General features: G+C 46.3%; 1 protein-coding gene across 1 annotated transcript in view; it reads right to left on the reverse strand.

Moving 5' to 3' along the window:
* Nucleotides 1–15,630, reverse strand: part of NABP2 (nucleic acid binding protein 2) — a 39,152-nt gene extending 23,522 nt beyond the window's left edge. The window contains exons 1-3 of the mRNA XM_069653749.1: nt 15,394–15,630; nt 14,298–14,406; nt 5,624–5,762 (exon numbers count right to left, since the gene is read on the reverse strand). Coding sequence (XP_069509850.1) covers nt 5,624–5,762; nt 14,298–14,391 — 233 coding nt within the window. The 5' untranslated portion in view covers nt 14,392–14,406; nt 15,394–15,630. The remainder of the gene's footprint in view (nt 1–5,623; nt 5,763–14,297; nt 14,407–15,393) is intronic.
* Between the last annotated feature and the right edge of the window lie 966 nt (nt 15,631–16,596).

Below are 16,596 nucleotides of genomic sequence, written 5' to 3' on the forward strand. Positions count from 1 at the left end.
AACCCTCAAAGAAATGTTTGCATCCACCTGCGCAGGAGAACACGCGAGAACCATCATAAACAACTCCCTGTCCTCAGGAATTTTTCCCGACGCATTCAAAACTGCTCATGTCAAGCCTCCCCTAAAAAAAAAAAAAAAAAAAATTTTTAAAAAAAAACACCAAAAACAAAAACTTCCCAACCCTCTCGAGCCCAAAAACGACCTCCCCATCTCAAACACCAGGTTCCTTGCCAAACTCATTGACCGAACCGCCTACTGTCAACTAAATGCCTTTGTCGAAGCCAACAATCTCCTTGACCCCGCTCAATAAGGTTTCAGAGCCCGACACGGAACCAAAACCACCCTAACCTCAATCTGGGATGACCTTAAAAACACTGCCGATTCTGCCGGATGCTCCGCACTAATCCTTCTCAACCTATCAGCCGCCTTCGACACAATCAACCACTCAATCCTCCTTGACCGCCTCCACTGCCTGGGAATACGTGTAAACGCTCTCAAATGAATAGCATCCTTCCATGACAAAAGGAACCAAATAACCCTACTCTCCACCTTTGCTTCCCACGCCCGACCAGTCAACACTGGAGTTCCACAAGGAGCATGGCTATTAGCCCTCCTGTTTAACCTCTATATGTCCACACTCCCACGAATAATCCGCTCACACAATATCCTGTGTTATAACTACGCCAATGACACAAAACTAATCCTAAAACTCCTGAATTCAAAACCCAACTGCCAACCCGACCTCGCTCCCTGCCTCCTTGACGTAGATCACTGGATGACCACAAACCACCTCTTGCTAAACCCCTCCAAAACTGAAATCATGGTATGTGGCAACACCAAACTTCTTCTACACCCACTACCCTGGCCATCTGCCATGGGCAATTCCCCGACACCCTCAAATTCAGTAAAAAGCCTTGGATGCACCCTAGACTCAGACCTAACCCTCTCGCTCCAAGTCAACAACGTCTCCAAGTCCTGCCACTACCACCTTAAAACTCTTAGGCACATTTTTCCATACCTCTCCTTGCCCAACAGACTCTCCGCAGTCCAATCGATTGTTATGTCAAGACTGGACTATGCTAACCCCCTCTACCTCTGAGTCCACGCGTACCAACTGACTAAACTACAAAGAGCACAAAACACCACAGCCAAACTGCTACTAGCTCTTGGCCCAAGAGACCACACTTCCCCAGCCCTCAAAACTCTGCACTGGCTTCCGGTTGCCCTAAGGGTGGCCTTCAAAACCTTATGCATATCCCACGGAGCAATGCATAAAACCGGACCTCAATATCTTCAAGACAAACTAAAACCCTACCGTCCTCCATGCACTCTAAGATCAAGCTCTGCCAGCCTCCCGATCATACCTAAAACCAACAGTCAGGTTAGGGGGATCATCATTCTCAGCCCTGGCCCCCACTCTGTGGAACGCACTTCCATCCCACACCCGATTTACTGAGGACCGCATGTCTTTCCGCAAATTACTGAAAACATGGCTCTTCCCCTAAAATCAACTACTAACTCAAACTGGATAACAACAATGACCTTAGCCCAAAGCTGCCTTATCATAAAGAACAGTCCAGCATCATGATCCGAGCGAGAAATCGAAAACTAATAACCACCAAGCACCAATGTAAATTGAAACGGATGAACTGAATAGCACAAATAAAGTGGCGAAATTATTTAAGTGGATGAAGGAATAAACTCAATGAAAGCAGTGATGTGGATGAAATAAAGGAAATGGATATCAATGAAATAGAAGAGAGGATCGAAGTGGACGAGAGGAATAAAGTGGACGTGAGGATGGAAAGGATGAGTACATAATACAGATGGTATGCACGGAATAGATAAGAGTGCATGGAACCGATAGATGGCATGGAATGACAGAGTGCCTGGAATGAACGGAACGAATGGAATAGATAAATCAAGTGCATGACATGGATGGGGTGCATGGGACGGATTACGTGGGTAGAACGAATGAAGTGGGTGGAACGGCTAAAGTTGTGGAGCGGATAAGGAGTTGTGGAGTGGATTGCGTGCGACGGATGACGTGGGTAGAACAAATGAAATCGGTGGAACGGGTGAACTGGGTGGAGCAGATAAGGAGCTGTAGAGCGGATAAAGGGTGTGGAGAGGATGAAGAGGGTGGAGCGGAGGGAGAGTGTGGAGCGGATGAAATGCATGGATCCGACTGAACAGATGGAGTGCATAGAACTGAGGGAGTACATGCGACGAATGGAATGCTTGGAACAGTTAGGGGGCACGGAATGGATATTGTACGGAATGGATATTGTACAAGAACGATTGGAGTGCATGGAACGGTTGGAGAGCATGGAACTGCTGGAGTGCACGGAATGCATGGAGCAGAGCATGAAGACGCTCGATCTCAAGCACCTACTGAAAACCACCATATCACATCACCACGCTTACTCTCTTCTATACACCACCACTCAACTAGAACACAGCGATACTATGACACATTCGGTATAGCTCTTCTCATACCAACACCTGCCACATACTGCCCATCATCCTAACTAAACACAGCGGGCTGCACACCCGCCAGCTTGTGCGTTCTCTTCAGGCCTAACGCAGCCAGAATCAGTCTACTATCACCCTGCCAGAATGAACACATACTCGATCTCCCAACCACCACACCTACCACCAAGAAGCAGTTATCATACGAATGCCACACCTGCTGCACACTTATCCGGTGCACACACGCACCTTTTGGCTCTCTCTCTCGCTCTACTGACTCGAACTACAGTCCCGAGGGTGTTCAACCTACCAGCGCCTTGAGATCATACCAAATGGTACATAAGGCGGGATATAAATGCAAAGTAACATAACTCCCTCCCGAGAAAAATACGAAACATGAAGGACCATCTAAAATTCAGAAAACGCCTAAAACCCTGTCTCTTGAAAGCAAATGAGGAACACCCACAACCCTCAGAATGAACACACAACTAATGGCAAGACGGAGGACTAGACAGAACCACGACAAAGTGGAGAGGGAGAGACAAAGGTGGAACCATAGACAGAGAGCAGTATAGTGGAAGGGGAAAGCGAGGCAACCTAACAGATAGACCACAGGGACCAGTGAGATCAAGGGCACAGGGAAGAGGCATTCCCCCTTCAAGGGACCCAGGTAGTTGTGGGTGGCTCCACACCATGAAACGCCAAGAGAGTCTATAGGAGGGAGACCCCCCACCCCAGCACACTGCAATGCACAAAAACACAAAAATGGCAGGGACAAAAGGTGACCAAAGTGGAGAGGGGGGGGGGGAACGGGACGATATAGCGCAACCCCTAACCAAACAACTAAAAAAAAAAAATTCATCCCTCTGCTTACACATCTTAAACTCTAAACAAAACACACCCATACCCACACAGCACAACAAATCCTGAACAAGATTACCTATAACCAAATTTTTCTGGATTCCGACCCCAACACGGTACAGAGACTGCCCTCATTTATTTGAAGGCACAAATAGATGATCTAAGAGATAAAGGAACAATGGCTCTCCTTTTACTGTTGGACCTCTCGGCAGCATTTGACCTTGTGGACCACAGGGTACTTTGTAGCCACTTAGATTCAGCCGCACACTTCCCTAGAGAAGCTATAACCTGGATTGAATCCTTTTTCAGCGACAGGACCATGAGGGTGTTCTCACCATCGGCAGGGGCTGACCCGATTCCCATCTTGTGTGGAGTCCCTAAGGGCTCCTGTGTCTCCCCTACTCTATACAACATATTTACCAAGTCCCTTTTCGACGATCTGGACCTTCTTGGTATCACCTACACCAACTATGCAGATGATACCCAGATTCTCCTCCCACTTTCTGGGGATTATCTTAAGGATTTGGCCTTGGTGAATAGGGTGCATAGCATCATCCAGGCATGGATGGCAACCCACGGTCTATGCCTGAATGATGATAAAACAGAGCTCATCATCCGAGGGACTCATTCTAACCTCAAAAAGTTAAGCCAGGACTACACCTCATTTGAGATTGATGGCAATAGCATCAAGGTGTCCAAGGAAGTGAAGACACTTGGCTTCTATCTGGATGCCACCCTCTCTTTTGACAAACAGTTGAAGTCTCTGGCATCTGTCACCACTTACACATGTAAGCTCATCAGAGCAGGCAAACACTTTCAGACAATAACTGCCTTATTTTAGCGAGAGCCTTAATCCTCTAGGCTCGACTATTGTAATGCCTTCTACATTGGAGCCAATAAAGCTAATCACCCATCAAATTCAAATCTTACTAAATAACGCCCTGCGAGCTGTCCTTGGTGTGTCCAAAAGATCGCACATTTCAAAGATTAGGCGCCAAAACAACTGGCTACCCACCCAAAATAAAATCCACTAAAAGTGGCATCCATTGTTCACAAAGCCTTGAACAATGCCGCACCGAGCTATCTCGCAGACGAATTCATAAAAAGAAGCTCTGCACGTCCAGCTAGAACCTCTAATGCGAAACGCCTCATTATACCAAGATTTAGGCAAACTAAGGCAGGGGGAGGCAGCTTCCAGGTTCGAGCGGCCCAATTATGGAACTCACTGCCTCACCCTCTACGCGAGGAGCAGCCCTTCCCGAAATTCAGATCCAATTACATTAATCTGTTGAAGTCTGCCTATGATTAGCCCTCTAGCTCAGACTCCTCTTCACAAGACCCCTTCTGTTGACACGCTACTGGCCTGCCCATTTGTTGCTCTTGTGGACATTTACTCTGCCCATCTAGCCGATAAGTTAATGTCCACTCAGTGCCTATGCTCAGCAAATGGTATAAACCAAACTACCAACAGCACATCACAGCTCTCTTGAGCGTTCACCGCTCAGTCCCACTAACAAACCCCACCCTCTTGCTTTTCAGATCCGCCGGAGTGCCTGGGGATAAATATCCTATAACATAACTTGTACGTTCTGCATTATCTTTGCCGCAGAGAAGGCAGGGGAAAAAAAGCCGATGTCACCCGGCTCCATATATACTGCCCATGACAGTGTGCCCAGAGTCAGACTCCAGCCACCCACGCCGGGGCAGAGCCACATTGCTCTCCATGCTGGATGACAATATGTCTGAAGATCAGCTAAGGAACCTGGGAGGAAGGACTAATCCATCAGAAAGAACACTACAAAAGGTAAGAAATGTATTCCTTGCTATGACTTTAGGCATACACCCCCTCCCCTTTCCCCCAAAGTAGAAAACCGTAAGAGGAAAGTCCAGTAAAGCTTGTTAGGTTATGACCGTATTGTGTAACAAACGCAGTATAAACTCAGTTGTCTGTAAACGGGTTACCAGTGCACCCTGGAATTAAAAAGAGGACTAACTGCCTCGGAGGGCAAACGGGCTAATCTCTGGGCTTGGACCAGCACTGCTCAGATGGAGCTGTGGAGGGTGGATGGTAGTGTTTCGATCTTACTCAGCTCTTAAGCTATGCCAAAGTAGTTTGCGCTGGTTCCGTGTTGTGCATAAAAAGCAGCTACATGTACAGTAAATACACACACCAAAACAGGTACCTGGAGAGATTTTGTGATAAATACTGTTCTTTCAATTGTGGATTAATGATGGACATTATCGCAGCTATGGAAACGCATGGTTAGCAGAACTCTGCTGAATACCTTACCCTTTGGTGAGTCGTATGATGTCTCCTGGCTGAATGAGGTTTCCCACGTCGTCCCACACAGAGATGTTGATGCTACCTGTTTTGTCGGCTACCTTGCAGGTCCGCACTTCATGGCCATCCTTAGTTTTGGTCACTCTGCCTAATACAAAACACACAACAAAGTCAAAACAAAAGATCCCCCACCACGGATATGAAGAGGTAAAATCATAAAAGATTAATGTTACATAGATGTGTGCAATATTAGTTATTACTACTAGTAATCAAAGTTGATTATCCGGCCTGTCGTCTGCTCCAAAGGCAATACCGTTTCTCCAACCACTCCAAGAAACAAGCCCGGAGCTGTTAACACAGCTGAACTTTTCAAAAATCTGCAAGGAACTTGCCAATCCATCCGCAGTCTCCACTTTACTTTCTTCCCAGGCTCTCTGCACCGCTCTGGCCACCTACTTCTCATCTAAAACTCTGGACATCCTTTCCTCACACTCTCCACCACTCCATCCTCCAATCCCAGTCCAGCCCCCCTGCACTGTCCTCCCTCCTACCCATAACACATAATGAAGTCTCTAAAGTTGTCCATCCTAAAATGGTCTCATCACAATAGGTGCACCCCCGCTCTTCTAGAACCATTAAGGACAACATCTCCTCTCCCGCCCGGATCATGGCAATTCCTGCAACCACTTCCAGGCCACTGGCTCCTTCCCCTCAAGCACTCCCCTCAGGCTGTCTGCTGAACCCCCCTGCCCTTCTAACTATCGCCCTATCTCCCATTACGCCCTTCCTGGGCAAACTTTTGGAGAAGTTGGACCTCCCCCAACTGAACCTTCAGACTGAACATTGGGACACCTTCCCCCGTTTCCCCCCCCCCCCCGGCCGCCCTCCTTGGGCCCTCTACCCTCTGCATCCCGTGTGGCCAAAAACATTGGGGTCATCTTTGACTCCTCTCTCTCCTTCACCCCTCACATCTTGGACCTTGCCAAGAAGGCCCACTTTCAGCTTCACCTCCTTAGAGGCATTCTCCCTTTCTTCACCTTTCCCCATAAGTTCAACGTCTCCAGAGCTCTGGTCCTCTTTAGCCTGGACTACTGCAACAGCCTCTTCCTCACTATCCCCCTTTCCGCTCTATGCCATATTAATCTAATTCAGAATTGGGTTGCATGACTTGGCCTCAAGCTAAGGGACCATATCTCTCCAGCCCTAAAATCTCTCCACTGGCTCCTGGTGGCAGCAAGGATCAAATTCAAGGCCCTCTGCATCATCCACAAGGCTTTCTGGGGCCTGGGACCACGCCATTTCCAATTGCCCCACCCTCTGTTCCTCTTAACTCCAAATCCAACTCCTTGCTTGTCAAACGCTTCTCCAGCAGAGAGTGGGATCAGGTCTCTCTCCTCCGCTGATGCCTCTCTTTGCAACAGCCGCCCTGCCTCTCAGACTAGAGCCGGACCTTCTTAACTTCCAGAAACTTCGCCAAACTCTGCTTTTCTCTACCTCTTTCCCAGCTAATCACCCAACTGTGTGGAGGCTGGCGGCCTGGTCCTTCATGAACCTCATAGGTTACCAGGCCCTCAACCCAGTCGACACCAGCACCCCTCCACCTTCCCACAGCACTGCCCTTACAGGCCCCATGCATGGCGGCTGTGCATCTAACCAATGGGATTCCTCCACTCTAGCACCTAACCAGGGGCCTCCTCCCTAGCTCCCCTCCCCATCTCCCACGATTCACTCCACTGCACCTGCAAATGGCACAAGGCCTAGCAGGACCACAATTGTATATTTACTGTTCTTGTGACTGTTATTTACTCCCTTGTTCCCTCCCCATTCAGCCTTGTGGAGCCGTTAAACAACATTTTGTTGTATAGGCACCCATCAAATGCTCAGTAAATAAAATGATCTCCTGTGTATAGTCGGAAAAAAAAAAATTGATCAGGGTGACCAAAGAGAATTAACACACTCTGGTGTTGATCAAGTCATAAAGTTTTTTAAGTCATTGTTATTAGTTAGCCAAATCAATTTTAGTTTTTTTTTTAATTTGTCTTTTATTCGTTTTTGAAATAAAAAAAAAAAAAAAAAAAAAGAAGGATATCACATCGATAGTAATACAGTGTAAAACGTTTAGGATCTGAAGCACATTGCATAAACTTTGAATAGGTTCATCAAACCCAAAAACCCCTAGCTACTCCCCTCACCCCTTGCACATAGTACCGCCTGAAGGGCTGGAAGAGACCAGTATCTATCTCCGAACCAATATTAACTACCTGACATCAGGTACATAGACATATTAGAACTTGCAAGTTTAACATAGCAGCGAGATTCAGCCATCAACTAAAATGTCTCCAAACATAGAAACGCTTTGCACACATTTTTTATGTCACATATTTAGCCCGAAATTCCGACCATGCGTTCTCAACTGAAGTGCGATCTCCATGCAGGACCGCTGTAAGGTTGTCCATTCTATATATATATATATATATATATATATATATATATATATATATTTTTTTTTTTTTCAAGGCAACACTCAGCCATTCGGTTTTATTAGGGAGCCTTGCTCTCTTCCACACCATGGTGACGCATGCTCGGGCGGCCAGCAGTAAACCCAGAATCATTTTGGGCGCCTTTTCAATTGTGTCTTCCGTTTCAACCAAGCCGAACAAGATCAGAAGTGGGTGCATCTCCTTGATCAAGCTGAGGACCTCTGTCCAGTAAGCTTGGACCGCCTCACATCCCCACCACATATGCCAGTAATCGGCCCTCTTTCCACAGCCCCTCCAGCAATGTGGGCTTATTCCTCAATACATTTTGGCCAGCCGGACCGGGTCATATTGCCACCTGTACAACAACTTGACGGCATGCAATTTATATTGGCAGGATATGCTGTCCTTCTACAAAATTTAGAGCCATAACTTTTGCGGACTCTGCCTTCCCATGTCCGATTCCCACCTGTTCCTCAATGCGTGTGATGGCATAATATCAACCTCAATCAGCGCCGAGTACATTGCGCTTATCAAGCCCTTTAAACTCGTACACGTGTTGAGAATGCTTTCGAAAGGGGTGAGCTCCCTTTGTAATTGTTCTTTCCATATCGCCCTTGTCACCACCCCCTTGAGTATGAGATATAGGAAGACCGAGAGCGGGCCCATGTCGAGCGCCTCCTGTAAATCCTGAATTGTAATAAAGGCACCATCTCTCCAGAGTTGACCAGCCCCCTCTAATCCCGCATCGTACCATGTCTCGAAGCTCCCTGGGTCTGGGATAGCATCCCGGATCCCCGGTGACCATAGGTGTCCAAGGGGAGATGGCCAGGTTATAACTCCCACCATTTTCTTACCTGGTGTCCAGATTGCCCTTTTTTTCTAATAATAGGGTGGTTTTTAACACCATGTCGCAATTGGGGCCCCGGAACCCATAGCCATTCGCCTAATATGAAGGGTCGGAGATGATAGTTGTCTAGGGCTATCCACTGTGGCTCTGACTTTTGCCTGACGTGCGGGACAATGACACGTAGTTGGGCTGCCCTGTAGTATGCTTCTATATCCGGGAGGCCCACTCCCGCGTTGTCCTTCCGGAGCTGTAGCAAGGATCTGGGGACTCTCGGCTTCTGGCCCTGCCACAGGAAGGCTAAGAGGGTTTTTCTCATGCTCGTAAAGTATTCTTGGGGCATTTTATTGGGGAGCATTTGAAACAGGTAAAGTATTGCAGGGAGAATCACCATTTTTATTGCATTTAATCGGCCCGGCCAGGAGATGGTCCACCTTTGGATGTCCTTTTGAAGGGAGAGCGATAGTGGGGGAAAGTTAGCCTCATAAAGGGAGTCAAGGTCTCGGGTCACATTAATACCCAGATATCGAAGCGTGGTGAGGCTGACCTTTACTCCTAAGGGAGCAAATCGGTCTGCCTCAGAGTCTCCACTTTTGTCAAGTGGAAGGAATCAATTTTAGTTTTAACCAAGCAGGTACATTTGTAGCAAGCCACATACAAACAGTGGTGAAAAAAGAAGTGCCTGTATATGATGGAGTGACATTTCACTCCATACATTTTGAACTAGATATAACTTAGCCCCAAGTAAAATTTGGAGTGCTGTTTGTTGTTTAAAAAAAATAATTAAAAAAAAAAAATACTTAGTCCCAAGTAGAACTCCTGGGTCAAACGATCTGGTTTCTATAAAATAGTATTGGTATTTAACACTGGGTGGGATGTCGACACTGAAGTGTTTCGACCAAGTGGTAGTTGATCTATTATGCTGGAGAGTGAATGGCCTTCATCAGGACGGAAGGAAGACTTGCAGAGGCAAAGTCCTGTTTCTCTCGTGTTCACCTAATTGTACACAGTATTTCTCAAAATAATCCACTTGTGATAACTCGTGGGTAGAAGATGGAGTAGGTTTAGCCTTCTTGGTTCCAGAGTCTCATATGTTCCCAACTTCGAGAGCAATTGTACATGGTATTCATCAGATAGTCCACTTGTGAAATTGGTGGATAGATGGCTGTATAGTTTTTGTAACTTCGAGTCTCAAGTATTCAATGTATCGGAGTCATTGCATTGATATATCAATGTTGGTGAGGAAACATGGTTTCTCTTGGCACTATCGATGAGTGCACGGACTGCAGCTGACGGAGAACAACTGTCAAGACCACCCTGCAAGTAGGAGCTGCCTTTGGAGAACATCAAACTAATTCTCTGTTCATATACGCACTAAGTACAGTTAAGATACCATATTAAAATATATAATAGATGAAGGGGCATTATTGTTGAAGGACCAAACAAAACTCCAGTATTTCAACACTTAATTTCCAAAAGCAACCATAACTCTGTATCTGCAAGAACTAGAACTGTATTTTTTAATGCCAAAACTGGACATGGGCTGTGGGCACACCCAGTTCGCCATTTGCCTGGGTCATGGCCTAAAAGCTACCCATTTTGTATACAGAGTATGGCATTCGGACATGTTCTGAGCTCCTGGCCTCCAAGAAACCCAATGCGCACAGGGAGCCCTTTGCTCTCAGGCATTTGAAGAGCCCCAACTTGCAGGATGGTTATGATATGATACGTCATTTATAACACGCCTATACAAAAGTATTTCAAGGTGCGACATGGCAAGGGAAACAGAGGGAGGACAAAAAACAACCACCTTACTAGGCCTAGTCACATTGAGATATTATCAGAGCGGCCACTGTGCCCCCAAGAACCGAACACCCAATGAATGAGGCGAAGGCAGGATGAGTTGTCACGGTTTCCAGAAGGGGAAGAAAATCCCAGCTTGAAAGATGATTAATGGTTGCTAGCCAGCAGGGACTTAGCCACCCCTACTTAACTTCATATTTAATAAAATGCCCACATGCCTTTTAAATGCATCTGACGAATTCCCCCCCAAGGGCATTCAGCTGCAGAGCTTTGAGACTATAATGGGAAACTGTGCTATACAAATGTCAATTACATTGCATTGCATGTACATGGATCATGCATTTACATGGATCCTCTGGGCACTCTCCTCAAAGATCCCAATATAGCCATTCATCAATACACAGACGATACTCAGTGCTACACACGAGAGTAGATAAAGCACAGGACATAATTTGGCTCCATGATACTTAGCCATCATCCAGTCCTAGATGTTGACTTACCCAACAAAATCCTGAGGCTTCACCATTGTCAGCAGCCTGTCCTTCCAGAAACAAATACCCAAGAAGGCCCAACAGCCTGGTTTCGACTGTTCCCTTCCAAGAATAAAACCCTTCATCCGGGGCGCAGGACGCCTGGACTTTAGTGCAGGAACTTGTGATCTTGTGCATCAATGGGGGAAATGACCCCCTGACGGGGCCCGAGCTGCTCACTTGGCTCCCCTGAAAGCAGCCCAGCACACCTTATTACAGGTGCACAGAAATTTGACGGAATCACCCCCGCCGTACATCGGCTTCCTCTCCAGGCTACCATAGTTCTCAAGACTGTATGTATCACCTACAAAGCAGTCGTAAGTAGTACAGCAGTGTACCGGGACGATAAGCTCCATATGTCTGTTGGTAAATGCTTCTCGTGCAGCAAATCGACCAATCTGCTTGAATCACAACATCAGAGGGGACCAGCAAACAGGCCTTCTCTCGTCACGCACCCACCCTCTGGAACTCAATCCCAGTGCCAGCGTAGAATCCCTCAACACATGGCTTTTTCAAAGGACTGATTCCAACTGACGCACGTACCAACATGTTGACCTCAACTCACAGTACTGTTAAAAGATGCCAGCCATAATATTGGCTACACACGCTCCGTACAGCTCTTGAGCTAGGTCTGCACTTCAATAAAATAAATCATATCTCAGTTGATTGATAGGCATTCACAGCTGGCACTTGCGTAAACAAAAACATTGTATAGATGTCTAAGAAAGGGGAGTTATTACGACAAAGTTGTAAACCGGTGGTGCTCGAGTTATAAACATGTTAGACACAGTATCTCTGCGCATGTTGGGAGCCTAACACACGCTCACCCCTATCTCAGTGGATTGATAAGGCGTTCACAATGAGAGCACTTTTGTACATAAAACCATTGGACCCCAGTAAAGGGATGCTATGTTCATCAATGAACCCTGAATTAAACACCAACTATTGGAAAGCACACGTGCACAAGGCTAGAGAAAATGTCTAGTCCGATCTTTCCATTTTAAATAGTTGGCACGAATATTCCCCAGTACACATGGAAATTTGTTATTTTTACCTGTTTTAATATACATTACCAGGGTTCAAAATGTTCACTAGCCTTTGGCTAGTGATGTTTGACTATGCACACTGGTCACCCTCTGAACTTGGGCCCAGACTCCTGCATGTCCAGTTGCCCTCGCACTGCCTCCGGGCTCCCCGGCACTTAAGGGTCTGTATCTGCAACCCTACAGTCCCTTCTCTCTGCACTTATGAGCCACCCACTGGCTGCACTTGTGAGTAAACTGCACTTCACCTCCCCCTAGCACTAGCGTGATCTGAATTTCACATGGCCTAGTAAGATCATTATTTTGTCCTCTCTTTGTTTCCCCTCCTTGTCTTGTTGCGCCTAGAAACACTCGTGTAGAGGAGCGTTATAAATGCCACATTATATATGTGGCTAGTTGCCTAGCCTTTCACATAATTACAAAATGTTGATCGGTACAATATAAATCCTTTATAAAATTACACGTATATATTAATTCATCGTACAATATAGACAATGCAATACCCAACTTTTAAAACAGATATTTATATTTACTACCACAAAGCAATTAAAAGAAGTTACACACCATTAGTAAAAATACAAAACTCACTACCCTCATAAGCATAGTAAATCCATATAAGCTTTTCCCATTGCATCCATATTAGCTTTTCCCATTGCTTCCATATTTCTTAATTCTTCATGGGTACCACCATTTCCCCCCGCCCCCCAAACATGATAAGCCGCGGCTATTATCAGAAACTCTGCAGCATAAAGAGTCAACCAAAATGTCTGTCTGATACCCTGACACAGAGAGCAAAACCCTTCCTAGCCTTGATCGACATATACTGTGAAACCTTCACAGCCTGTCGACATGTGCCTACAGACTCTGCGTGACAAAGGTATGATTGACCAGGTTCCAGCCATTTCAAGAACCGAAAGCAGATTTAATTGGAGTTGCAAAGAAAAGCGCTGTAAAGCCGGGCTGCACATTTTTTTCTAATGGCTACGGTGTATATACCTGGTTCAAAACTGTCGGACAAAACCTTGGTATCGCAGTTTCACAGACAAATCAATAGAAGCCCGCCGGTCCCATGCCATGGACTTTACTAATTTCTGCAAGAAACAACCTGGATTTTCTAATTCCTTTGCAAATATACCAATAGCCTCCAAATGCTCCATTACAGTTTTTACCAATTCATTTCCAAGTGTGCTACATTATCCAATTTCACCCAGGCACGGTGTCCATATTGTATCAGGGGGAGCGTGGCCTGTATCTAGGATTTGCATTAACCACTTACAATGCGCTTAGCTTTCACAACGTAAGGAGCGAGGTGCCTCCCAGTTCAAGTGTAAGTGCTGCATCATGAGATGTTATAACATAAAAGCCACAAAGCGACTGCACAGTTGACATCCGAAATATATTTTTGCCACTATTCGTTTCCTTTATTAAAAAATATATAAATATATTTTACACAATAAGTTAAAAAACCATCCCCCACCCCCACCGGGCCCATCATTTTCGGTCAACAGAGGAAGGCAGATAAATGGGTCAAGGAGCTAACTTCTCGCAAAGGTTTGCGTGAATGTGTCGCGGATAAGACCGAAAGCTACACTAGGCGATTTTGTCTGGGAAACAACTGTTGGGCCCCTCTGCAGCTTTACCCAGCCACGCGGACGGAATGGCACAAAACCAACCTACAACTAGCAGCCAAACAGCTCCCACTTATTTCAGTCCCTACAACAGCTGAGCTAGACGATTTAGACTCACTCAGTAGCTAACCACCACACACTGCCTCCCCCTGTAGCCTACGATTACTCAACAGCCATAGGAGTGTCCCCATGTTGTACCTAGCTAGCATCATGATTCGAAGGCATGCTACGTTTTAAAATAGTCTTCCAGTGGGTACTGCAATGCACGAATGAACAGTCATTCGTGGAGGTGGCAGAATCCGGCTGCAGCCAGTCACCAATCGCGAGAAGGGCTGAACGTTACCAGCACACTCACCAGTTTCAAGGACAATGAAAAGGACGTTGAGGTTCTTGAGCCCAGGCTTTACATCTTTCACAAATGTTTCCGTGGCCATCCGAAGGACCTCCATCTTTCCCGCGCGCCCCTGCAAGAAAAAAAAAAAAAAAAACATTTTACACACCCGTCCAAATGCCGAGAAATGCATGGATGGTTGAGCTGGAAAATAAAAAGGTCCAACATCCCCACAAACTCGCCCACCCTGAGCCGCCGACGGGTCACAACACTAAAGTAGACAGGCACCCTTCTATAGCTGCCTTGCACTTCCTAAAACTGTAATTGTTTTTATATTTTGGCTTGGCTAACTTTTTCCTATTCTTTGTATAATATTGATTATTGTTATATGCACATTAGGGGAAAGAAAGTGCGTTTTCTTTTTGCTGGAGTTTTTTTTTGGAAACCGTACCACAATTAATTTAAAAAATGATGGGGCCTGGATAGGATTTACCTTGAGATTCATCCACCTATCTTTGCTCATCCTTCCAATGATCCCCTCGTACCTCCCCCCACCCCCGTTTCTACTCTTACCATCGTCTTCCCTCTATTACTAAATCCTTTTGTTATATACGTTTTATATACGTCTGTGAATACTTGATTGATTATTGAAAAGTGAACATTCTTTAAATAAAAAAAATAAAAATCTAGTGCCAGATCGAAAACGGAAAGCAAGTGACTGAAACGGAAGCGAGACGTCCAGTAAGAGTAACCGCACTTGGGAGCCGGTAACACCGTGGAAAGAACCCATAGTCGGACCCTGGTCCAGAACTTACTTGCAGTACCTAATTCGAGACCCGGCAACCGATCCCAAATTTCTCGCACAATCACTACACGATCTACAACATATCACGTACGTTTAATGTATGCACAGCACACCGCAACATCAACAAAGAACACACGGCGGAAGCTTAGCTAGCGCCAAACAACACACGGCGGGAACCTAGCTAGCCCCACTTTAAACCATGTCGAGAAACCCGTTGACGGCTATTAAATAAAACCAGTCCAGGTTTTCAAAATCCACATTAAGTACCAGATGCAGAAGCGGACACCGTGGTCCACACGCAGATCGTAACCGTACCTCCAGCTTGGCTGAGTTTGTCTGCTCCGGCGCCTGCCTCTGAGATCCGCTTCACTATCTTGTCCCTGGGCGTCCCTCCAACGCACCCGTTCTCTGTCTCTCCGCTCCCTTTGGATGCTCTCGAGTCTTGGAGCCTGGGAATGTAATATTTTTCTCAGAACAGTGTTTTATCTATTACACAACTGAGCGCAGCTCGGTACTTTGCTGCTCTGGTCTGTGACTGCTCGAAGAGGGTCTGGGGCGGTGCTCAGCCTCACAGGGCGGTGCTCAGGCTAATGCAGCCAATCAGCAGTCAAACGGTGGCCCAAGACCGCCAAGTAAAGGGGGGGAGGCGGGGAAACTGGGACTGGATGAGATACCGGATACCAGGCCTGCAATGCCAGTGAGATAATCTTTTGGCCTCAAGAAGCATATCATAACGCGACTACGCATTCAAACAGTGACATTGGAGTAATGAGGCACATCCTCGGTGTCCAACAACCCACACTGACAGATCAAAACTTTCAGCAAGACAAAGTTATCTCGACGATGAGCTACTCTTGCTTCACCCACCTCCCGCCCCAAAATGTGAGCTGAGGGGCGGGGCTTCCATATTTACATTTTTGTTCGTCAAAGTCAGAGGGGAAAGAAGCCTTTCCTGAAACCAGCGTTTTTAAAGTGTTATTGTGTTCACCCTCACTTGTGCCAGCGTACATCTATAACAAACAATGTTATATGTTCTTTCACATCCAGGGGAAGGGCCTGATGTGCACACTTGCTCTTTGTTAGACAGAGATACAAGGGTATCCTTTTCTGAAACTAGCAGTGTTAAAGGGAGTTGCATGTTAGCTTATGTATGTCTGCAAGGAGTGTGTATGTAATGTATGATATATGGGGTTTGGATGCACATGTAAATGAGCGAGTGAATGGTGAACGCAATGTTGAAATTAGTGAATGTGTAATTGCGTGTGCTTATGTGTAATGCTGGGCTGCTACCATTTGATACTTGGACCCCACGCCAGACAACCCCTGGGGTAGAACATAGGGGGCAGGGTCTCCATGTTTGCTCTGCCCAGTTTCTGAAGTGGACCCTCACCAGTTAGCACCCACCAAAATGTAGGTTTCATTGCGCCCCTGCTGAATATTACATAACACCAGTTTTTGCAAATATTTGCAGGGAGGGCTAGGAAAGAGGACTATTTGTCTGTGGAGCTCATACCCAAG

This window comes from Ambystoma mexicanum, chromosome 3q, assembly GCF_040938575.1.
Source record: "Ambystoma mexicanum isolate Mex_15411 chromosome 3q, UKY_AmexF1_1, whole genome shotgun sequence".
Taxonomy (NCBI): domain Eukaryota; kingdom Metazoa; phylum Chordata; class Amphibia; order Caudata; family Ambystomatidae; genus Ambystoma; species Ambystoma mexicanum.